Source organism: Oncorhynchus mykiss, chromosome 5, assembly GCF_057628025.1.
Source record: "Oncorhynchus mykiss isolate SJ-2025 chromosome 5, ASM5762802v1, whole genome shotgun sequence".
Taxonomy (NCBI): Eukaryota; Metazoa; Chordata; class Actinopteri; order Salmoniformes; family Salmonidae; genus Oncorhynchus; species Oncorhynchus mykiss.
This window is the reverse complement of record NC_143026.1, coordinates 64,165,001-64,189,632: the sequence shown is the minus strand read 5'-3', so window position 1 is coordinate 64,189,632 and position 24,632 is coordinate 64,165,001. Positions and strand designations below refer to the sequence as shown.

At 42.7% G+C, this 24,632-nt stretch overlaps 1 protein-coding gene across 1 annotated transcript in view; it reads right to left on the bottom strand.

Moving 5' to 3' along the window:
- The window catches only part of LOC110524271 (fibroblast growth factor 22), a 56,216-nt gene that overhangs the window by 1,892 nt on the left and 29,692 nt on the right, over positions 1–24,632 (bottom strand). The window contains exon 2 of the mRNA XM_021603761.3: positions 1,356–1,459. Coding sequence (XP_021459436.1) covers positions 1,356–1,459 — 104 coding nt within the window. The remainder of the gene's footprint in view (positions 1–1,355; positions 1,460–24,632) is intronic.

The window sequence follows — 24,632 nt, the reverse complement described above, 5'->3', positions numbered from 1 at the left end:
ACAGAGAGAGGGGAGAGGCAGGTGTTTATTATGACTAGAAGGACTAACTAACAGCAGCAGCATGGACATACCTCTGAGCTAGGGACAAAGCTCTATGTCTGTTATTGCACTCAAATGTTCAATATGCTGCTGTGTTGTTATGGAGCCTTTTGTTGTGTGTTCAAAGTGAATGGCCAATCACAGTGAATGGCAAAAATATATATAAGTAGGTGACTGTTATGGTTGGACCATGGTCAAGAAGATAGTTGGATGTTGAAATACCAACATGAAAAAGCATAACAAACCATCAGATTCATGCTTTTTCATGTTGGTTGTTTCTTCCTTTATCTACTTCTGAGGCTAAAAACAGAAGCAGTGATTTGTGTCAATATACATGCACAGCCTAGGCAACAAAGCCCTCTCCACTTTGCCACGGGTGGTTGAGCTTCTTATCTGTAAGTGAGTATGACCTAAAAGATGTGACCGTGACAACCGATTCTAGAGAAATCCCCTCTACAGGCCTCTATCAGTCCAGGATCACAGGGCCCTTATGGAGATAGCATCAGCCTAGCGTGATTCTTCTGCTTAATGATCATTTAGGGAGGATTCAGTGGGAAGTGAATGGAGAGGCTTTGGTAGGCTGATTGAGGGAATCTATGTCCTATTTACACTGGTGGCAGGGTGAAATAACTGTCTGCAAACTTGTCTCATCACAGCTTCACAGTACTGACGGATTGCCAGCTCCAGATTTCTCTCTCTCTCTCTGAGCTGTAAAACACTTAGTGCTCTATTCAGTCTGTATCACTGAAACATTACAGATTGCACGATAGAAATGTAAAGGTAATTTCTGGTTGAGACGACATATTCAGCGTTTACCGGGAATGCAGTCTCCGCTTACGCGGAAACATTGCCTTTAAATTTCAATCACACTGTAACGCTGAACTTCCGCTATACAGATTGAATAAGCGCCCTTAGACACCACGGCATAGGCAGCCTCATTACATGACAGAGAGAGAGAGAAAGAGAGAGCTGGCTGTGTGTGAGCACAACTGCGGGCAGACGGCACTCTAGACCTTCACAAATTCCTATGTTGTAATCTCAGTTCAGCTTCCTTTTCTTGGCCATCTATTTTGACAGTGGAACAAGCCTCACTTCAAGTCATGCATGTGAACATCACCTGTAGCTATCATCAGGCTTGGCCCGGGTGTATAGCCATGATTGATACTGCAACTCTGTCCTGCTGTGGATTTTCCTAGTGGATACCTTGAAGACTCACTTGAATGGAATGATCCGTGTTTGTAGGAACCATCAGGGTCCCCTAGCTAGAACCTGGCCCCCAGGGTGTCTTGTGAAACAATGTTGCAAGGTGTACCTACCGATCCAAAGAGTGTGCCTTTTTTGGACATTGCTAAGTACAGCCCGGTGCTGACAGATTTGATGGCCACGACTCCCACACTGACAGATCGGATTTCCATTAGACCTGAAAAAGAAGGATCAGGAGTCTGTTAGAACAGGGGAGTTTCCCCATCAAAAGCCATTCATTACCGATTAGGAAACCAGACGGCCATATGCTCTGGGGAGAGTTTATTCCCAAGACGAGAGAAAAATATGCACAATGGTCCATTTAAACGATTCCCTTTGTGAAGAGACATCATCTACGATGCAGTTCCTCAACAATTGGCTCCCTGAGAATGACTAGACTGCAGAGAAATAAATACATTTGAAAATAAGCTGTGTATGTCATACAGAAATAGGATATATGATTAAAATCCACCATTTCAAACACATATCAAAAACAATATTCAATAGGAAAAAATCTATTTACTCTTAAGACATTGTTTTAAAGTAAAAAAAAAAAAAGATTTGCCATTCAAAAACCTTTTCCCGAGCTCACTGGTGTGCATCCGACCATGGCCTGATGTATCTACACTGAGTATACAACACATTAAGAACAACTTCCTAATATTGAGTTGCACACCCTTTTGCCTTCAGAAGATTTGTCGGGGCATGGTCTCTACAAGGTGTCGAAAGAGTTCCACAGGGATGCTTGCCCATGTTGACTTCGATGCTTGCATTAGTTGTGTCAAGTTGGCTGATACAGAAACTGTTGAGCATGAAAAACCCAGCAGCATTGCAGTTCTTGACACACTCAAACCGGTATGCCTACTACCATACCTCGTTCAAAGGCACTTCAATCTTTTGTCTTGCCCATTCACCCTCTGAATGGCACACATACACAATCTATGTCTCAATTGTCTCAAGGCTTAAAAATCCTTATTTGACCTGTCTCCTCCCTTTCATCTACACTGATTGAAGTGGATTTAAAAAGTGACATCAATAAGGGATTATAGCTTTCACCTGGATTCCCCTGGTCAGGCTATGTCATGGAAAGAGCAGGTGTTCCTAATGTTTTGTACACTCAGTATACACCATCTCAGTAGACTGACTGCAGCATACAGCACAAAGGGCATTATGGGCTGGGTCCCAGCCTGCACAGGGAAGGAGTGCCATCCTCCCAGACCTGACACTGACACTCCACCCGGATGATACCCGGTGTTGTTTACCAGGGAGACACAAAGCAGCGTCTGATGGCCACTTACACCAACCTCTTACCCACTTTTACCATGAAAGATCTGGCAGTGCTGCAGGCTAATTGTTTCCTCTGGGCACAGATTGCAAACAAGTCCCATATAGCTTGGTCTTAATCTGGTTTTAGTCTACACAAAAGGCCCTTAGCCATTGTCATGACGATAGACACAAATATTTTGGAAATGACCTAAGGGCCTTACCGTGGGGGCCTGAATAGAACCTAATTGCTGGATATGCATTTCCCTTGGATAACTCCTGCTGGCTTTATTTGGACAGTCTCACCTTCAAAGGTACCCTGATGTGGCCTGCTATCTGATCTGAACACACATCCCTCCCAACAGACACCACCAGCCATGGAAACCCAGTTTAGTGGAGAAAAACATGTTGAGAAACATTATGTTTTTTTCCCTCCTCCTATGGGCACCTCTGGATGTTGCTGAAAAAGGAAACAAGGCCAATAAATGGCCTGTTGCCTTTGGACAGGGCCTGTAAACACTGTAACACATCAAGGTGCTGAAGGAGATGTGGACCCCATGCCAGTAGGAAATGAAGCAGGAGCCGTAAACTCGCAAAGCGCCCAGACCAGAGGTGCAGCATTGCTCATGCAGAACAACATGTGCTGAAGGGGGCAGCGAGTGAGTTTCCGAGCAGGGTTCCTGGTTAAAACCCATCCAGCGATGAAAAATAAACGCCCTCCCCAGGGTCCTGAGCAGGTGCTACTCTCCAGCCACTGCAATCTTTCCCCCGTTTATTTATGTAAATCCAGACTTTGTTTGGATAGAAATTAGGAAAAATGTGTACTTGGCAGCAACGGTTGACTTAATATGTTTGGGGATTAAATAATCAGTCTCAGATCAGAATTCAAACTGCTGTACTGGATTTTCTAGTTCCACCTGCCTGTATCTGGATAGATCATTCAATGGTATTGTATGATAATAGCAGAAAGGAGTAATGGTCTTAGGGACAGGGGAAATTCTTATTCAGGGGAAATCCTTATCATCCCACTTATTGGGATAGTTAAACCACATTACAAAATTGCACATTGGTTTCCTTACCCTGTAAGCAGTCTATGGACAAGGTATGACAGCAATGTATGCTTTGGTTTAGTTTCCCTGTCACTGTTTTCACATGCTTATGTTAAGCATTTAAGTATTTGTACCAATATTAGCATTTGTCGCGCATCATGTCCAAATCAAAAGCACAGTATCTATAATGGCGAACGTGCATGAAGACAGAATTCAGGTGTCATTGTTTTAGCACTATCCACTCACTGTTTTTACTACGGTGCGCGAAATGTGCCAACAAATCAGTACAATCTACAGTACTTTTTCAGTTTTTCAAAATGCCAGCGTATTGAAGCAAATGTTGGGGTCTTGTATACCCTGCTAATGACCATACAAAAAAGAGTAACGAAGAACAATGTATAATACAGCGGTAAGCGCATGAGGGCCGCCATCTTTACGCACCTCCAGGCATCTATTTTCGGCTGGCGTTAAGACCGCTCTAGCGTCCAACGCACGTTAGTTTTCAGTTTGCAACTAAAAGCTGATTTAGCGGTAACGCAGTAGGTTATGGCATGAATTTTGACAGTGGAAACGCAGCCTATGACGCACACTGCCCATATGCGCATGGAACAAGAGTAGCTTAATGTGCTTTTGGTGCCTGTATACTTCGTATTTAGAAACTAATGCTTTTCTCCCATTTCGTTTTATTTGATTAAAAACCAAGCATAGCCTCAATGAAGGCTTTTTAAAAAATATGCCCAATGCAATCGTGAAGTAGTCAAGACTGTCGATAAAGGGTTTGGCTCCTGAGACAGCTTGGAAATAAATCTTCATCACCAAAGCTTTATTAAAATATCAAATTTGAGAGGAGTAAAACATAAATCTGTCAAAGAACACACATCAGCACAGTTTCACATTGCACATCACTCTCTCGTTGAATGACATGTGCCACTCATCCTGACAACCCATTCAACCGTCAAGCAGCACACTGTCGTTAACCATAACAACTTACAGTACCATACATAACACTGACATTTATTTTTTATCTAAGCATTGTAGGCAGGCCCACATTATTTTAGCCATGCATGTCCCATTTTTTAACGTGCGTAAAACCCCCTCCATGATGTAGGTATTCCTATCATGAAACGAGAGATGAGAACCTCTGTGAATACCGTTGAAACTCGTATTTAGAGATATCTGTAACCTATAAAAATGTACTGTTTTCCATGTAATTGTACTACATCCAAACTTATTAGAATGATTCACCTTCCTGATTTTTTTGGTGACAACATTGCGCTTGCAATGCAACCTCTGGAGATGTGTGAATGCAATCGGATCTGTAAAATGGTTTCCGACTATGTTCAGAAAACATAGGCCTATTTGGGAACAGTACAACGGTATAATGGATATTCTCAGTTTATTTTTAAATTGGATCTTTATCCAGTTAATGTGAAAAGTTAGGATGTGCGTAAAACCCTCCATAGTCTGCGTTGGTTTAATATTATACAGTGCCTTCGTAAATTAATCTGACTCCTTGACTTTTTCCACATTTTGTTAAGTTACAGCTTTATTAAAAAAGTTGCTTCAATTGTTTTTTTCCCTATCAACAATCTACACACAATACCTCATAATGACAAAGCAAAAACAGGTTTTTAGAAATGTTTGCTAATTTATTCAAAATAAAAAACTGAAATATTACATTTACATAAGTATTCAGACCCATTACTCAGTACTTTGTTGAAGCACCTTTGGCAGCGGAGTCTTCTTGCGTATGACGCTACAAACTTAGCACACCTGTATTTGGGGAGTTTCTCCCATTCTTCTCTGCAGATCCTCTCAAGCTTTGTCAGGTTCCATGGGGAGCGTTACCGCACAGCTATTTTTAGGTCTCTCCAGAGATGTTCGATCGGGTTCAAGTCCGGGATCTGGCTAGGCCACTCAAAGACATTCAGAGACTTGTCCCAAAGGATCTGTCTGTACTTTGCTCCATTCATCTTTGCCTCAATCCTGACTAGTCTTCCAGTCCCTGCCGCTAAAAAACATCCCCACAGCATGATGCTGCCACCACCATGCTTCACTGTAGGGATGGTGCCAGGTTTACTCCAGACGTGACGCTTGGCATTCAGGCCAAAGAGTTCAATCTTCATTTCATCAGACCAGAGGGTCTTGTTTCTCATGGTCTGAGAGTGTTTATGTGCCTTTTGGCAAACTCCAAGCAGGCTGTCATGTGCCTTTTACTGAGGAGTGGCTTCCATCTGGCCTCCGTCTGGCCACACTACCATAAATGCCTGATTGGTGGAGTGCTGCAGAGATGGTTGTCCTTCTGAAAGGTTCTCTCATCTCCACAGAGGAACTCTAGAGCTTTGTCAGAGTGACCATCGGGTTCTTGGTTACCTCCATGACCAAGGTCCTTCTCCCCCGATTGCTCAGTTTGGCCAGGTGGCCAGCTCTAGGAAGAGTCTTGGTGATTCCAAACTTCTTCCTTTTAAGAATGATGGAGGCCACTGTGTTCTTGGGGACATTCAATGCTGCAAACATTTTTTGTTACCCTTCCCCAGATCTGTGCCTCGACACAATCCTGTCTCTGAGCTCTAAGTACAATTCCTTCGACCTCATGGCTTGGTTTTTGCTCTGACATGCACGGTTTCGAATTTGATTAGAATTATTAATTCTCTTTTTAGGCCTTATCAATAGTGATTTTAACCTTGCTTATTGGCAATGTTTGGCATTTCCATGCTCAGCCATAATGCAATTTATTGTTGGCCTAGCCCCTGTGAATGCTATTGAAGCCATGCAATTGATTAGAACAATGTGGATGTCACGTCCTGACCTTAGTTCCTTTTTTATGTCTCTATTTTAGTTTGGTCAGGGCGTGAGTTGGGGTGGGCATTCTATGTTTTGTTCTATGTTTTGTATTTCTGGTTTTCGCCTGGTATGGTTCCCAATCAGAGGCAGCTGTCAATCGTTGTCTCTGATTGAGAACCATACTTAGGCAGCCTGTTTTCCCTCGATGGTTTGTGGGTAGTTGTTTTCTGTGTCTGTGTTTTACCATACAGAACTGTTTCGGTTTTCATTTATTTCTCTTGTTCTTTTGTATTCAGTGTTCGGTTATATTTCATTAAAATATGGACACTTACCACGCTGTGCATTGGTCTGATCTTTCCTACTCCTCCTCAGAAGAGGAGGAAAACCGTTACAGTGGACTGTAAAGGGATTCAATTTAACATATTTTGCAAAGATAAGTCTATATCTTCTTATTTCATTTCTGTAAGCCATTTAATAAATTATAGCGGACTAACATTGAAATTGGATTTGATTCCAAGGCAATACATAAAAGACCATAAATACACAACTTGATACAACCACATATTTCGCCATGGAGCACGTTCTGATTGGCCAGTGACGGGCCAAGCCTCAACACACCCACAACTTGTTAATTCATCAAAAATACAGCCCTTTTGCGCCAAAGCCAGCAAGTGCCCGATAAGTATGATAATGAAAATAGCAAAAATATTTCCAACACACCCCTGAACCTATAGTGCCACCACCTGCGCTGAGATTTACCATTGTGAGGTTTGTTAAAATAGAGCCCCCGCTATTGATTGTGAAGCTCAACAAAGTTACTTACGGTGCCTTCAAAAACTATTCATAGCCCTTGACTTATTCCGCATTTGGTTGTGTTACAGCCTGAATTCACCCATCTACACACAATACCCCATAATGACAAAGTGAGATTTTTTTGTTGTTGTCATTTTTACAAGTATTGAAAATGAAATACAAAAATATCTCATTTACATAAGTACTCACAATTTAGAATCACATTTGGCAGTGATTTCTTTCTGGTTAAGTCTCTAAGAGCTTTGCACGCCTGGATTGTATAATAGTTGCCTGTTATTCTTAAAAAATATATTATAGCTCTGTCAAATTGGTTGTTGATCATTGCTAAACAAGCATTTTCAAGTTTTGCCATAGATTTCCAAGTAGATTTATGTCAAAACTGTAACTTAGCCACTCAGGAACATTCACATTCAGTCTTCTTGGTAAGCAACTCCACTGTAGATTTGGCCTTGGTTTTAGGTTTTTGTCCTGCTGAAAGGTGAACCCAACCTGCTCTCCAGTGTCTGGTGGAAATCAGGTTGAACAAGATTTTCCTCTCGGATTTTACCTGTGCTTAGCTCCATTCCATTTCTTATTTATCCTGTAAGACTCCCCAGTTCTTACTGGTTACAAACATACCCATAACATGATGCATCCAGAAATATGCTTGAAAATATGGACAGTGGTACTCAGTAATGTGTTGTAGCGGATTTTCACCAAACATAACACTTTGTATTTAGGACAAAAAGTGAATTGCTTTGACACATTTTTTGCAGTATTACTTTAGTGCCTTGTTGTAAACAGGATGCATGTTTTGGAATATTTTTTATTTTGTACAGGCTTCCTTCTTTTCACTCTGTCATTTATGTTAGTATTGTGGAGTAACTACAATGTTGTTGATCCATCCTCAGTTATCTCCTATCACAGCCATTAAACTCTGTAACAGTTTTATAGTTATAATTGGTTTCATGGTGAAATCCCTGAGCGGTTTCCTTCCTCTCCGGCAACTGGATTAGGAAGGACGCCTGTATCTTTGTAGTAACTGGGTGTATTGATACATCATCCAAAGTGTAATTAATAACTTCACCATGGTCAAAGGGATATTCAATGTCTGCTTTTCCCCCCAACTTCCAATAGTTGCCATTCTTTGAAAGACAAATTCCACTTTGACATTATGGGGTATTGTGTGTAGGTCAGTGACAAAAAAATATAAATGTTATACATTTTACATTCAGTCTTTAACACACCAAATTGTGGAAAAAGTCAAGAGGTGTGAATACTTTCTGAAGGCAGTGTATAGATGATTTGAACATGATGCACTAAAAATTCTAATATCGGTCCCATGACTTGAATGGGATTTGTACCACAAATGCTAAAATCGTAACATGAGGAAACAGTGCTAGGGAAACTAAACCAAAGCATGGATTGCTATCATACCTTGTCAATAGACTGCTTCAAGGGTAGGGAAACCAATATGTCATTTGGGTGAACTATCCCTTTAAGTGACATTGTGAAACCAACCCCTCATTAAATAAGATAGCCAAAGACAGTGTCAGCATCTCCTCTCTTCCTCTCTTTCCTGTCAGCATGGAGCGATACACAGACTCCCAGCTGCTAACACCATTATCCATACTTACCAGGTTAAGTCATTCACATCAGACACAAACACAGAGAGACAGAGAGGGTAAATAAATACAGGTGCTGTTGAGTCTTTCTTCTCTGACATGTGTGTGGACATGGAGACCCATGTTTTACACAGCTGCAGTGGTGAGGCCAGCCCAGAGCCTTTAAGGGCACGTTAGCACTTTGATGGCAACGTCCCCTTTACGAGCTGTGTTTACAAACACTGGGCGTTTTGGTGGCAGGGAGCGTGCAAGCGACTCATAAACTAATAGGCCCAGGCCGGCTGGTGATTGGAGCTCACCGTGGGTTTATGGGGACTTGTCCAGTCCAATGAAAACCGCTGGTGCCTGAAAGTACTGCTGCCTCTAATTGCCATCATTTGCTGCTCTGAGCTCCAGGCACAGTAGGTGCTACCATACTCCTCACTCTGATATGTAGACTACAGTATGTTCTGAAGGCACGGCGTGGTTAAAATGACTTTTCCCCTGAAGTATCAAATGCAGGCACGTGGATATCTCACGTGTGAGAATAGTTTTGCGCTTGTTTCGATATCAGAGAGAAAAATACTTCCATCGACACCCATGCTCAAATCGTTTTCACCATTCTCTGTCTTCTCATTACCTGTTATTTCGTCCGTACATGGCAGTGTAGCTGCCAGCAGAACCAGCATCTAAGGACATGAGATGGGGATTTGATATTGCTTAGAGAAAGTGCTTGGTCTCTGGACACTTGACCAGGCATCCATAAAGGTCACTTAGATCCATACTGTAACTCTTAGTCACCTTTGAAAAGTCAGGTCATTGTGTTCAAAGCTGGCGGCAGAGCTAGTTTTAACCACCTTTTCTAAACTTACATGTTACATTCCCAAGGTCACTAATACTGGGCTAGCTGCAACAACTGCAGCTAAGACTTCTGACTTACTCCAATGTGTGGCTTTATTGACCTCATTTGTACTTGTGAAGCTAATGACCACGAGTACTCACATTACAGTAGACCCGCATGTAATGTGTGAGAATATGTGTGTCATATTATGCAATGAGTGTTTCTGCGTTTTTCAATGCAATATTTTTTATTTATTTTATTTTATTTATTTATTTATTTATTTCACCTTTATTTAACCAGGTAGGCAAGTTGAGAACAAGTTCTCATTTACAATTGCGACATGGCCAAGATAAAGCAAAGCAGTTCGACACATACAACGACACAGAGTTACACATGGAGTAAAACAAACATACAGTCAATAATACAGTATAAACAAGTCTATATACGATGTGAGCAAATGAGGTGAGATAAGGGAGGTAAAGGCAAAAAGGCCATGGTGGCAAAGTAAATACAATATAGCAAGTAAAACACTGGAATGGTAGATTTGCAATGGGACAATGTGCAAAGTAGAAATAAAAATAATGGGGTGCAAAGGAGCAAAATAAATAAATACATTAAATACAGTAGGGAAAGAGGTAGTTTTTTGGGCTAAATTATAGGTGGACTATGTACAGGTGCAGTAATCTGTGAGCTGCTCTGACAGTTGGTGCTTAAAGCTAGCGAGGGAGATAAATGTTTCCAGTTTCAGAGATTTTTGTAGTTCGTTCCAGTCATTGGCAGCAGAGAACTGGAAGGAGAGGCGGCCAAAGAAAGAATTGGTTTTGGGGGTGACTAGAGAGATATACCTGCTGGAGCGTGTGCTGCAGGTGGGAGATGCAATGGTGACCAGCGAGCTGAGATAAGGGGGGACTTTACCTAGCAGGGTCTTGTAGATGACATGGAGCCAGTGGGTTTGGCGACGAGTATGAAGCGAGGGCCAGCCAACGAGAGCGTACAGGTCGCAATGGTGGGTAGTATATGGGGCTTTGGTGACAAAACGGATTGCACTGTGATAGACTGCATCCAATTTGTTGAGTAGGGTATTGGAGGCTATTTTGTAAATGACATCGCCAAAGTCGAGGATTGGTAGGATGGTCAGTTTTACAAGGGTATGTTTGGCAGCATGAGTGAAGGATGCTTTGTTGCGAAATAGGAAGCCAATTCTAGATTTAACTTTGGATTGGAGATGTTTGATATGGGTCTGGAAGGAGAGTTTACAGTCTAACCAGACACCTAGGATTTGTATTTGTCCATGTATTCTAAGTCAGAACCGTCCAGAGTAGTAATGTTGGACAGGCGGGTAGGTACAGGTAGCGATCGGTTGAAGAGCATGCATTTAGTTTTACTTGTATTTAAGAGCAATTGGAGGCCACGGAAGGAGAGTTGTATGGCATTGAAGCTTGCCTGGAGGGTTGTTAACACAGTGTCCAAAGAAGGGCCGGAAGTATACAGAATGGTGTCGTCTGCGTAGAGGTGGATCAGAGACTCACCAGCAGCAAGAGCGACCTCATTGATGTATACAGAGAAGAGAGTCGGTCCAAGAATTGAACCCTGTGGCACCCCCATAGAGACTGCCAGAGGTCCGGACAGCAGACCCTCCGATTTGACACACTGAACTCTATCAGAGAAGTAGTTGGTGAACCAGGCGAGGCAATCATTTGAGAAACCAAGGCTGTCGAGTCTGCCAATGAGGATGTGGTGATTGACAGAGTCGAAAGCCTTGGCCAGATCAATGAATACGGCTGCACAGTAATGTTTCTTATCGATGGCGGTTAAGATATCGTTTAGGACCTTGAGCGTGGCTGAGGTGCACCCATGACCAGCTCTGAAACCAGATTGCATAGCAGAGAAGGTATGGTGAGATTCGAAATGGTCGGTAATCTGTTTGTTGACTTGGCTTTCGAAGACCTTAGAAAGGCATGGTAGGATAGATATAGGTCTGTAGCAGTTTGGGTCAAGAGTGTCACCCCCTTTGAAGAGGGGGATGACCGCAGCTGCTTTCCAATCTTTGGGAATCTCAGACGACACGAAAGAGAGGTTGAACAGGCTAGTATAAAGGGGTGGCAACAATTTTGGCAGATAATTTTAGAAAGAAAGGGTCCAGATTGTCTAGCCCGGCTGATTTGTAGGGGTCCAGATTTTGCAGTTCAGAACATCAGCTGAGCAGATTTGGGAGAAGGAGAAATGGGGAAGGCTTGGGCGAGTTGTTGTGGGGGGTGCAGTGCTGTTGACCGGGGTAGGAGTAGCCAGGTGGAAAGCATGGCCAGCCGTAGAAAAATGCTTATTGAAATTCTCAATTATGGTGGATTTATCAGTGGTGACAGTGTTTCCTATCTTCAGTGCAGTGGGCAGCTGGGAGGAGGTGTTCTTATTCTCCATGGACTTTACAGTGTCCCAGAACTTTTTTGAGTTAGTGTTGCAGGAAGCAAATTTCTGCTTGAAAAAGCTAGCCTTGGCTTTTTCTAACTGCCTGTGTATAATGGTTTCTAGCTTCCCTGAACAGCTGCATATCACGGGGGCTGTTCGATGCTAATGCAGAACGCCATAGGATGTTTTTGTGTTGGTTAAGGGCAGTCAGGTCTGGGGAGAACCAAGGGCTATATCTGTTCCTGGTTCTACATTTCTTGAATGGGGCATGTTTATTTAAGATGGTTAGGAAGGCATTTAAAAAAAATATCCAGGCATCCTCTACTGACGGGATGAGATCAATATCCTTCCAGGATACCCCGGCCAGGTCGATTAGAAAGGCCTGCTCGCTGAAGTGTTTCAGGGAGCGTTTTACAGTGATGAGTGGAGGTCGTTTGACCGCTGACCCATTACGGATGCAGGCAATGAGGCAGTGATCGCTGAGATCTTGGTTGAAAACAGCAGAGGTGTATTTAGAGGGCAAGTTGGTTAGGATGATATCTATGAGGGTGCCCGTGTTTAAGGCTTTGGGGAGTCACCTGGTAGGTTCATTGATCATTTGTGTGAGGTTGAGGGCATCAAGTTTAGATTGTAGGATGGCTGGGGTGTTAAGCATGTTCCAGTTTAGGTCGCCTAGCAGCACAAGCTCTGAAGAAAGATGGGGGGCAATCAGTTCACATATGGTGTCCAGAGCACAGCTGGGGGCAGAGGGTGGTCTATAGCAGGCGGCAACGGTGAGAGACTTGTTTTTAGAGAGGTGGATTTTTAAAAGTAGAAGTTCAAATGGTTTGGGTACAGACCTGGATAGTAGGACAGAACTCTGCAGGCTATCTTTGCAGTAGATTGCAACACCGCCCCCTTTGGCAGTTCTATCTTGTCTGAAAATGTTGTAGTTTGGAATTAAAATGTCTGAATTTTTGGTGGTCTTCCTAAGCCAGGATTCAGACACAGCTAGAACATCCGGGTTGGCAGAGTGTGCTAAAGCAGTGAATAGAACAAACTTAGGGAGGAGGCTTCTAATGTTAACATACATGAAACCAAGGCTATTACAGTTACAGAAGTCGTCAAAAGAGAGCGCCTGGGGAATAGGAGTGGAGCTAGGCACTGCAGGGCCTGGATTCACCTCTACATCGCCAGATGAACAGAGTAGGAGTAGAATAAGGGTGCGGCTAAAAGCAATAAGAATTGGTCGTTTAGAACGTCTGGAACAGAGAGTAAAAGGAGGTTTCTGGGGTCGATAAAATAGCATCAAGGTATAATGTACAGACAAAGGTAAGGTAGGATGTGAATACAGTGGAGGTAAACCTAGGTATTGAGTGATGAAAAGAGAGATATTGTCTCTAGAAACATAATTGAAACCAGGAGATGTCATTGCATGTGTGGGTGGTGGAACTAATAGGTTGGATAAGGTATAATGAGCAGACTAGAGGCTCTACAGTGAAATAAGCCAATAAACACTAACCAGAACAGCAATGGACAAGGCATATTGACATTAAGGAGAGGCATGCTCAGTCGAGTGATCAAAAGGGTCCAGTGAGTGGAGAGGTTGGTTGGGGGTCACAGCGATTTAGACAGCTAAATTAGTGGGTTTCCGTGTGGTAGAGGGGATTAATCCAAATCACACAACAACAACAAAAATAAAAACAATAGATATAGTTATAGAGGCCCAAGAAGAAAAATAAATAAATAAATTAAAATAAAATAAAAATTGTCCGATTGTCTATTCAGATAGCAGCCGATAAGATAGCCAACGGCTAGCAGGCCGCAGATGGGCGCCCAGGCAACGTTGCGCCGCAAGAGCCAGCCGGACAATTCCCTCGGGTAGACAACGTCGGCAGTCCAGCCGTGAAGGCCCGGTGGGGCTCCGCGTAGGCAGCAAAACGGGTCCGGATAGGTGACTGCAGCCCAGGAGTGATTGATGGAACTCTTCAGCTGGCTAGCTCCGGAACAATTGATGTTAGCTCCGGAATCGACGAAAGCCGAAAGTCACACGGATAGCAGCTAGCTAGCTGCGAGATCCAGGCATGGACGTCCAGAGCCAGCGGCCGAAATCCAGGGACATGGAGAGAAAAATTGGTCCGATATGTTCCGCTCCGAGCCGCGCTGCGCTGCACCGCGCCGTACAAAACTGGCGATAGAATTCTTGAGCCAAAGGACAGCCGATGAGCATAAAACGTGGTCAGCTGAGTACCAACGATTAGCCAGTAAATAAGCTAACTAGCTTCTGAACTAGCCCCTGAACCAGCTTCAGAGTAGCTTCTGGACCAGCTTCTGGCTAGCTCCCGGCTAGCTTCTGGCTAATTTCTGGCTAGCCTCTCGGAGGATCACAGATCTGAGGTAAATAATACTTTTTTATATAAATATAAATTGGTGAAGCGGATTGCAGGAGAGTGTTCTGAAGATGAGTTTTTGGGAAATTAAAAATGTATGTGAAAAAAAAGTTGTAAATATATATATATACGGGACACGACAGGACGAGGACAAAAATCCGTCTGAACTTCTATGCCATCTTGGGAAAAAAAAGTGTATTAACCAATTGTTGCATGTGGACTTGCAATAAAATAAGAAATGATTCAAGAAAAGGAAGCTATTTGTAATCATGCTGTTAATATTGATTAGGAAGGTCGTTTTTGCTTACTTCTTGCCCTTGGCAGAATCTGCTAACCTTTGACATGTTTTGGCCAGAGCTGTCAATAATCCGAAGCTGCTATTACTAGCAAGTCCTACACTATACAGGACTAGTCAAGTGTGGACTGACCATTTTTTTTAAAGCATAGAAAAAGCCTTTTTCCCAGTCTTCTTTTACTCTTTCTCTTTCCATTCTTTCCAGCTTTTGTGGAAGTGAGCCCCTCGTCAGATCATTCAGCCTTTTCTGACGTAAAAAAACAAAAACGCAGTAAGGGAAGCGAGAGACACTCTCACGGGGTTCCTTTTGTCAGACTCATGCTATGGGAGGAGGAGGGAGTGGGTACAGGGTGTAGGTGCTGGTAATAAGAAGGGGGGGGGGAGGGTCATAAAACTATGTCGACTCCAATTTGCCCCTCCGTCCCCCAATAAGTCTTTGTTACTTACAGTACCTGAGAGGTGGAGGGGAGACAGGATCTTATTAATGACTAAGCTTTTTGTTGGACTTGGAGGGGGGTGGGGGTCGGGACTTTCCCTCCCACCACAATTAAAAAGCAGGGGATAAGGAAGGAGCAGAGTCGAGTGAAAGACCTTCTTTTTGGGTCTTTAATTTCTTGGGTTGGCCCCTTCAGCAGCCCTCCATGGCCCGGTGCTCGACCAGGAGAGAGCCTGGGAATCTGGGCGCTCCCGCTGGGCGCCTGCTCTTGATTGACATACCTTTTCAATTATTTCACAGTTAGCTTGCCTTTTAAATGGAGAGGGCCCTGTTTTTTTTCCTCTGCCCTCCTTTTCAAAACACAAGCTTTTCATGTTGGGTCTTCGCTGCTGGGCCTAATGGCTGTGACCAGCACCTTTGATCTGAGCTGACCCCCTCAGAGGGCTGGGGACTGGGTCCTAGCAAAGGCCTGTGTGTGTGTGTGTGTGTGTGTGTGTGTGTGTGTGTGTGTGTGTGTGTGTGTGTGTGTGTGCGTGCGTGCGTGTGTGTGCCTCTGCCTCTGCCTCTCTGAATGGTTAAGGAAGGAGGGGACATAGCCAGCATCACTTACTTTAAACACCTTGAAAGATTATCATGGGAAAATAATTTAGTTGGTAGATCGAAATCAGTCCAAGTGATCCCCGGCAGACAACTCTTTATGTAGAATTACTCTGGTATTAAGCATACAGTTTTTACTTTTATCTCAACTTAGGTCACACGTTTTAAATGAATTCGCAGAATATGATCATCTGTAGATCTCTGCTACAGATATTAGGGTTTTACAGTAGGAAACACATGGAGGATAAGGAAAATCATTAATATTTGCTTCAACTATTATTGTCTGTGACTTATCTGTGTCTGATGAGGGGAGAGACACCTATCAGTCTGTCCTGCTCTGCCTCTCATAACTACTTTCACCTGCACGTTTTATGGACACTCTCTTCTAGAACTACAATAATTGCAGACACTCTGTTTACACACAACTTTCTCCTTGACCTGTAGATAAGATACTGTAAGGCAGAGCAAACGCAGTACTAGTTTCATGACCAACATTTGAAAGGAACGTCTCTTACCAAAATGCATAGGCTTTTATACTTGTGGGTCTCAATAAGATAAAGTCAAAGAATGAGTGAAGAAAATAACACCCTCACAACCCTAACACAAGCAGCTGACCTAGCCATCAGTTAGTAGGCCATTCAATAACAAACATCCTCATCTAACTGGTTTCAGTCCCTGTCCAAGCTGACAGCCTGGTAGTATAATGCCGACCCACATCGCCATGCGGTGAAGAGCAGCCTGACGTTGTGGTGACAGATCAAGGCCAGAAGCATGTCACTGGCAGGTTCATCGCTCTCTCTCAACACAGCTCTGAAGGCATGGAGTTACCGGAGGCAACAAGAGTTCACCCAACAGTGGGTCTCCAAGGTATGTCGACAGGGATCTGTAATGTGAGATCCGCAAAATATTCACACAAAAAAAGAGTGGATCATAACCGTTTTTTAAATATTATACATGGTTGAATTTATTGCCTGGTCGAAATAACACATAATAGACCCCCCATAATGTCAAGGCTTTTGGTTCATTCCAACTGAACGAGTAGATTTACTTTTATAATATGATTGATAAACGTTCCCTATAGCATTGCATTGGTACATAACAGAAGTACATAACATAATGGGAATTTTATAAATTACATGTACAGTATAGTATGGAGAATGGCTATTGGATGGCTGTGGCATTAGTCTTGACAGTGTTACCTCGAGATTGAGCGGCCCATTAGTTTCTAGCGCTAGCTGGCTAATAGATGGTGAACGACTTGTCAGGGACCCAGTGCTTTCGGCTATATTACCAGAATTTACCTGGAAGCTTGATAATTCTATCATGTGCAAATGCTTCATTGATACTGTACTTGTTTTTTAATGAATGAAACCTGATCTTCTGTTAACTACCAGTGACAGTGTTGGGACAGAAAGGGATCCCTACAGGAGACACAGTCTGCTGGGAGGCTAGAAGGGACTGGCTTACCTTCACATAGGAGCTTGTAATTGAGTCAGGGTACATGAACTCACAGTCCACTAAGGGAAAAGACAGCAGAGATATAATATTAAACAGCTTTAAATCTTACACTGTACACGGCACTTGGTACTTTTCGTGAAGCCCGGTCGCACTTGTCTCAGTGATATACAGTATGTCCACAGTATAATGGTATGCTGTGACTCTGACATCCTAATTTAAACATTAGCCGCTCAGCTTTCAGCTTTCAAACAGCTTTGATGTCTGGGAAAACAGAGAGGGGTAGATTTAGGTAGACTTTATGTTGTGCCTGTGCCTGATTGGCCCTGTTACATCATGACATGAAAGCAAAGATAGGCATTTTATGTCAGAGCAGGGTGGGAGCAGGCAGCAGGGCTTGTTTGGGTCAAGGTGCTGCATGGTGCTTGTGGCCACATGTCTTTCCCATTAACCTGTGTCTAAGGGGGAGGTCAGGGACAGACAGGAAGCAGCATTGATCAGGCTCAATCTCAGCGTCTGCTCGCTGAAACCAGAGGACAAAGGCCAGGCAGGGGAGAGGTACAGGGAAGGGCAGGGAGAGGGCAGGGAAATCCCCATACCATGACCGACCGGGTGGGTGATTGAGAATTACAGCTGGAAGAGAGAGCACCCCCGCTGAAATATCGCCCTCTGAAACAAATTTAGAGGCATGGGAGACCTTGATTAGCCAATTGGGGGAGAATTCTCGAAGCACTATTTCCAATCCTGGAGGGCTCAAACGGTTTGTTCATCAGAGAGCAGAGAGAGAGGATAGAATTGGATATCTATCCCTGAAGATGTTCATGCCAAATCAATGCACCATAACCAATTCCAATACTAGGAGAAACTAAGAAACATACCAACAAAAAAACGTAATATTTCAACCTTCAGAGGTGAAACATGCTTTTGAGTATCGTCACATCACATTCACCTTTCATTTGACTGGTGAATAATCATGTAATTATCTTCAGGGATATTGGTTTAATTTAAAACTCTATTCACACCGGCTTCACGTAGAAAACGAGCCACATTGTATGATGGGGAATTTGTGACCTTTGGTTTTTACACCAGTGTTTTGTTTTTATAACTGCACGCTCCATAGCTAATATGGCTGTCAAAAGGTAATGTCAGTTTTATGCTCAAATACATATGGTGTGATGCCCTCACCTGTTTACAGGACTGACTGGTGCTGGACATTTACAGTCTCTTTAACGGCCCTGTGAGTGCCACCCCAGAGCAGTGCTCCAGAGCTGCGGCTCCGTATTGCAGCTGTGGAGCTCACGGCTCAGCGTCAGGGCAGTGGCCTGTGTCTCCGGACATGCCTCATACCTATTAAATCTCACAAGACAAATATGATTTATTCATCCCACCCAAACAGCTATGAGACACATCTCCTTGGAGCAGAGCCGAGTGGCTCCCTCAAGCAGACACACACACACACACACACACACACACACACACACACGTACAGTGTGTATTAAGCAGTACACACATACAATAATGTTTTGCCTCTAATCGCTGACTGCTTTTCTTAGTAAATAGATACAAAAAAATGTATTCCTTTATAACCGTTCATTTCCAGACCCAGACAAACTTCGGACCCAGACTTAGATGAGATGAAAGCAGAATATCAGAAAAAAGCCCACACCAACTTGATGAAATCTCAGTCTCCGCAATAACATTACCTGAATATCTCTCAGGTCTACAACATGTTGGAGACATTCAATGCAGCAAAAGTAGCCAAAGTGAAAAGTTTCCAGCCTTTTGGCCTGTGCTTTTTGGTTCTACTCTGTCTTCAAATGAGGTAAGACTGTCTGGGACTCTTGGCTTCCAGCTATTCTAACAAGTAATAAAGATACTCATGGCTAATTTAACTCTGTCATTTCTGGCCGGTTTTGATCATTCCTCAAAGTAATAGATGTTGTTTTTATAAAACGGTTGGATATTTTTTTATAACCATAACCACAGCTAATTCAGCAGGATAAAACAATACAGTCTGGTACATATGCTACGACACACAGCTCCACTACCACACACATGCTAAAACCCCCTGTCTGTCTGAGGACTTACATGTGTCCTGCATGGTGTTTTTATACAATGTGAGTATCTATACAATACCCTATCTCCTGATGACATGCATGTGTGCAGTACAGTGGACAATAATGTGTATAGCCTATCTATACAACACCCTGCCTGATGACTACAGTAACGTGATCGATAATGTGGTCAGGGTAAGTAACAACACATCAGCCACGCCGATCTTCAACACGGGGGCCCCTCAGGGGTGCGTGCTCAGTCCCCTCCTGTACTCCCTGTTCATGACTGCATGGCCAGGCACGACTCCAACACCATCATCAAGTTTGCCGAAGACACAACAGTGGCCTGATCACCGACAACGACGAGACAGCCTATAGGGAGGAGGTCAGAGACCTGGCTGTGTGGTGCCAGGACAACAACCTCTCCCTCAACATGATCAAGACAAAGGAGATGATTGTGGACTACAGGAAAAGGAGGACCGAGCACGCCCCCATTCTCATCGATGGGGCTGCAGTTGAGCAGGTTGAGAGCTTCAAGTTCCTTGGTGTCCACATCACCAACAAACTAACAAGCACACCAAGACAGTCGTGAAGAGGGCACAACAAAACCTATTCCCCCTCAAGGGTCTGAAAAGATTTGGGTGGGTCCTCAGATCTTCAAAAGGTTCTACAGCTGCACAATGGTTGCTTCACTGCCTGGTATGGCAACTGCTTGGACTCCGACCGCATGGCACTACAGAGGGTAGTGCGTACGGCCCAGTACATCACTGGGGCCAAGCTTCCTGCCATCCAGGACCTCTATACCAGGCGGTGTCAGAGGTAGGCCCTAAAAATTGTCAAAGATTTCAGCCGCCCTAGTCATAGACTGTTCTCTCTGCTGCAGCATGGCAAGCGGTACCGGAGTCTAGGTCCAATAGGCTTCTTAACAGCTTCTACCCCCAAGCCATAAGACTGCTGACATCTAATCAAATGGCTACCCAGACTATTTGCATTGATTTGATTTGACTAGAGCATTATATAAATATTTGCAGTGAGCTCCAAAAGTATTGGGACAGTGACCATTTTTGTTGTTGTTTTGGCTCTGTACTCCAGCACTTTGGATTTGAAATGATACAATAACTATGATGATAAATTGCATACTGTCATCTCTAATTTGAGGGTATTTTCATCCATATCAGGTGAACCATTTTGAAATTACAGCTCTTTTTGTACATAGTCCCCCATTTTATATAGAGCCAAAACAACAAAAAATGTCACTGTCCCAATACTTTTGGAGCTCACTGTATATGATGTACAATATCCTGTGTAATGAAGGAAATGGAAATATGGTGAGAGGAATTCTGGATGTACCTGCGTCTGTGTTCCCTTCGCATGCGGACCAGCCCGCCGAACAACAACGGGCGATTGACAGAAAGGAGAACAAGAAGAAAAGAGTTGGCAGAGCTTGCTCCTTCCCTGCCCAGATCTCGCCTGTTGTTCCCACATTCCTGGGGACCTCTTGGGGGATGAGAGCGCCGATGGGCCTGATAACATTATTTGCCTGCTGTCTTTTAATCTATCAGTCCACACTCACTCACTGCCGAGCTATCTGTGTGTGTTGGGATAGACTCACACAGACATGTCCCATACACACTGGACAGCTCCACATAGACCTGTAGTTTAGGGAAGTTCTAGGGAATGTGCAGTGATATTTTATTATGTAACCTTTATTTAACTAGGCAAGTCAGTTAAGAACAAATTCTTATTTACAATGACGGCCTAGGAACAGTGGGTTAACTGCCTTGTTCAGGGACAGAACAGCAGTTTTTTTTTATTTTTTTACCTTGTCTGCTTGGGTATTCGATCTACCAACCTTGTGGTTACTGTCCAAACACTCTAACCACTAGGCTACCTGCCGCCCCAGGTAGCCTAGCGGTTAGAGCGTTGGGCCAGTAACCGAAATATGGGGGGCTGAGTTATGTTTTCATTGTTGAAATGATCTTTGACTTCAGCATTAGTCCCCTCTATAGAAGAGAGAGACACCTGCTTTACATTTTGCTCTATTGTTGTCCTACGTTTTCAAGAATTGGGCAGCGGAACGTGGCTTTAAATGGCACAGATATTGCACAATGGCATGTGCAAATCCTAGAAAATTCCAGATGACAGTATCCTGATGGGATATCTGTTTATTGTGATTGAGTCTAGCCTATGGCATGCTACATCATAATAAAGTCACGCAAGGTTACTTCAAGTTCCCGTACAGGCACTTGGATCAAGATGACGAAGTAAAGAAGTTAACGTCATATTCATTGTCGATACCTTTCCTTTGTTTAGACACTAAGAGTGTCAGTTAAGTGGAAACATAACAACAGTATCGAGAGAAACACACTATGCAACCTTTACTCAACATAGATTTGACACAAAATTCCCAGATGATAATGAAAATTCCAACTGTGATTCTCTTTTCAGAATGCATCTAACCTATGACCCTATAGTGTTTTACAGTTATATGCTATGGTTAAGTTGTTTTATGTGTCATCTTCTAGAGAACCACCCTTTTGACACTGTCATACCAAGTATAGTTTAACAAGCACATGGCACAGGTCATGCAGTATAATGCCAACAGTTGACAAATGAGCATTCAATATCAAATTCAATGACATACTACTAGTATGGAAACATAAATTCATCCTTATTCTGGCTATATTTTACTCTAACCCTCTGTGCCAGTGAGTTAGGTGTGCAGAACAGAAAGATGTGCCTGTGTGTGTGTGTGTGAACTGGCTGAGCTCAGGTGAAAGCTGACTCTCACACTCCCTCGGCCCCGGCTGTGAGGGGTGACATTCTCTCACACACAATCCCTCTCTGGTACAGTTTCAGGGCCAGCACAGCACTCTGCCCTGTTTCCCCTTTATACTGCTTCTGCTGGGAGAAGTGCTCAGGGGATTAGCCACGTCCTTCAAAGGCCATTAAAGTAAATGACAGGTATCCTGTTTCGGCGGTGCTGGGACAGGCCAGATGAGGAGCGCAGAGGCCAAGCAGGAGAGCAGGGGTCAGCTTGGGACAAAAAGACAGGGCCAGCGTGGGCCTCACTCTATCTGGCTCACTCCCTGGCTCCCCAAACTGGGGGCCCTGTGTTTATGAATGGTCCGCTTGATGGGACCGCCGAGACATTGTCTCGCACTGGTAACTTTAGTCCAGCGCATTGTTTTCAGATTGTGGTGTCTTTGTTTTCTTTTGGGCATGGCTTCCCCTGATGGAGAATTTATTCAAATAAAAATGAACACTTCTCTCATCAGACTAGTCAATTAAACAATGTTGCAACTTAGTAACTATGATCATTCACATTGACATTTGCATTTCAACATAAAAGACTAAGCCGTATGAAATGAAAGGTTTTGTTAAAACTACCTAGGATTTTGGAGGAAAAATGTATTAGGTAACGAATGGATTCAGGTTATGTCATGTTAATGTTTCCCTCTAATGTGGGGATGTCAGATTCTATCATACTAGTTCGTACCTGGCAGCTGTACTATATCAACTTGGACAGAATCCTTGCCAGACAGTCCTTTCCCTCTGCTAAACATTTTCATAAAATTGCATTTAGATTTTGCAATTCCATCAAAGGCCTACATTTGAATACTTGGGACGGCCACACACCATTGAAGTTTATCAGTCCATCGTTTTATCAGTCTACATCAATCTATTGGACAGTGTGTAAGACATTATGAGACAGATACAGCTGATAACGCTGCATAGATGGCCATAGGGAGTTCCGTATCCTGCCATTTTCTCTGGACAGCACACACACACACTCTGCCCCTCGGCCACCACCGCACACACAAACACACATACACTCTCTCTCTCTCTCTCGCTCTCTCTCTCTCTCTCTCTCTCTCTCCATCCTCGCCCCACCCGGTGAACTGCAATCTAGCAGAGCTGCGGAAGTGTTTCATTTACCAATTACCGCTTGCAGATAAAGCACACGTTCCCACAGTCTAGAAGGCCAGGGTCAAATGTGACCAATTAGCCCATCCCCTCCAAGCAGAGATTACCAGATTTATCCACAGTATAACAGGGCAAATTCTTCAGAATCATGACCCACAACTAGTATGGACCAACCCAAAGACACATAGTACAACTCTATGACAGTAAAACAACATTGCAGAAAACAGGCAAACAGTGCACGTAACCACTAAAGTGGGTTGCCTTTCAGGTACTGGGCCTAACTATGCAGATACTGAACAAGAATGTGAACAAATTCTTGATGTTCAGTATCTTCAAAAAAAAGTGTTTTATTTGTTTTTAGGGGGTATATCAGCTGTAATATTGCAGATAGATTGTGGCTTCCATCACTAACTGTCTGCATCACTTCCAGTCCCCCATATATGTTTTTGCAAATATATATATATATATATATACATATACATCCATACATGTACATACATACATACATATATAAATAAATACATACATACATACATACATACATACATGCATACAAATAAATAAATACATACATACATATATACATACACATATAATTACATACACACACATACATACATACATACATACATACATACACATATAAATACATACATACATACATACAAACCTACACATATAAATACATACATACATACATACACATATACATGCATACATACACACATATAAATACATACACATATAAATACATACACATATAAATACATACATACATACATACATACATGCATACATACATACATACATACATACATACATACACATATACATACATACATACACATATACATACATACATACACACATATAAATACATACACATATAAATACATACATACATACATACATGCATACATACATACATACATACATACATACATACACATATACATACATACATACACACATATAAATACATACATACATACATACATACATGCATACATACATACATACATACACACATATAAATACATACACATATAAATACATACATACATACATACATACATACACATATAAATACATACATACATACACACATATATAAACATACATACACACATATAAATACATACACATATAAATACATACATACATGCATACATACATACATACATACATACATACACATATAAATACATACAACACACATATAAATACATACACATATAAATACATACATACATACATACATACATACATACACACATATACATACATACACATATAAATACATACATACATACATACATGCATACATACATACATACATACATACATACATACATACATACATACATACACATATACATACATACATACATACATACATACACACATATAAATACATACACATATAAATACATACATACAGTGCCTTGCAAAAGTATTCGGCCCCCTTGAACTTTGCGA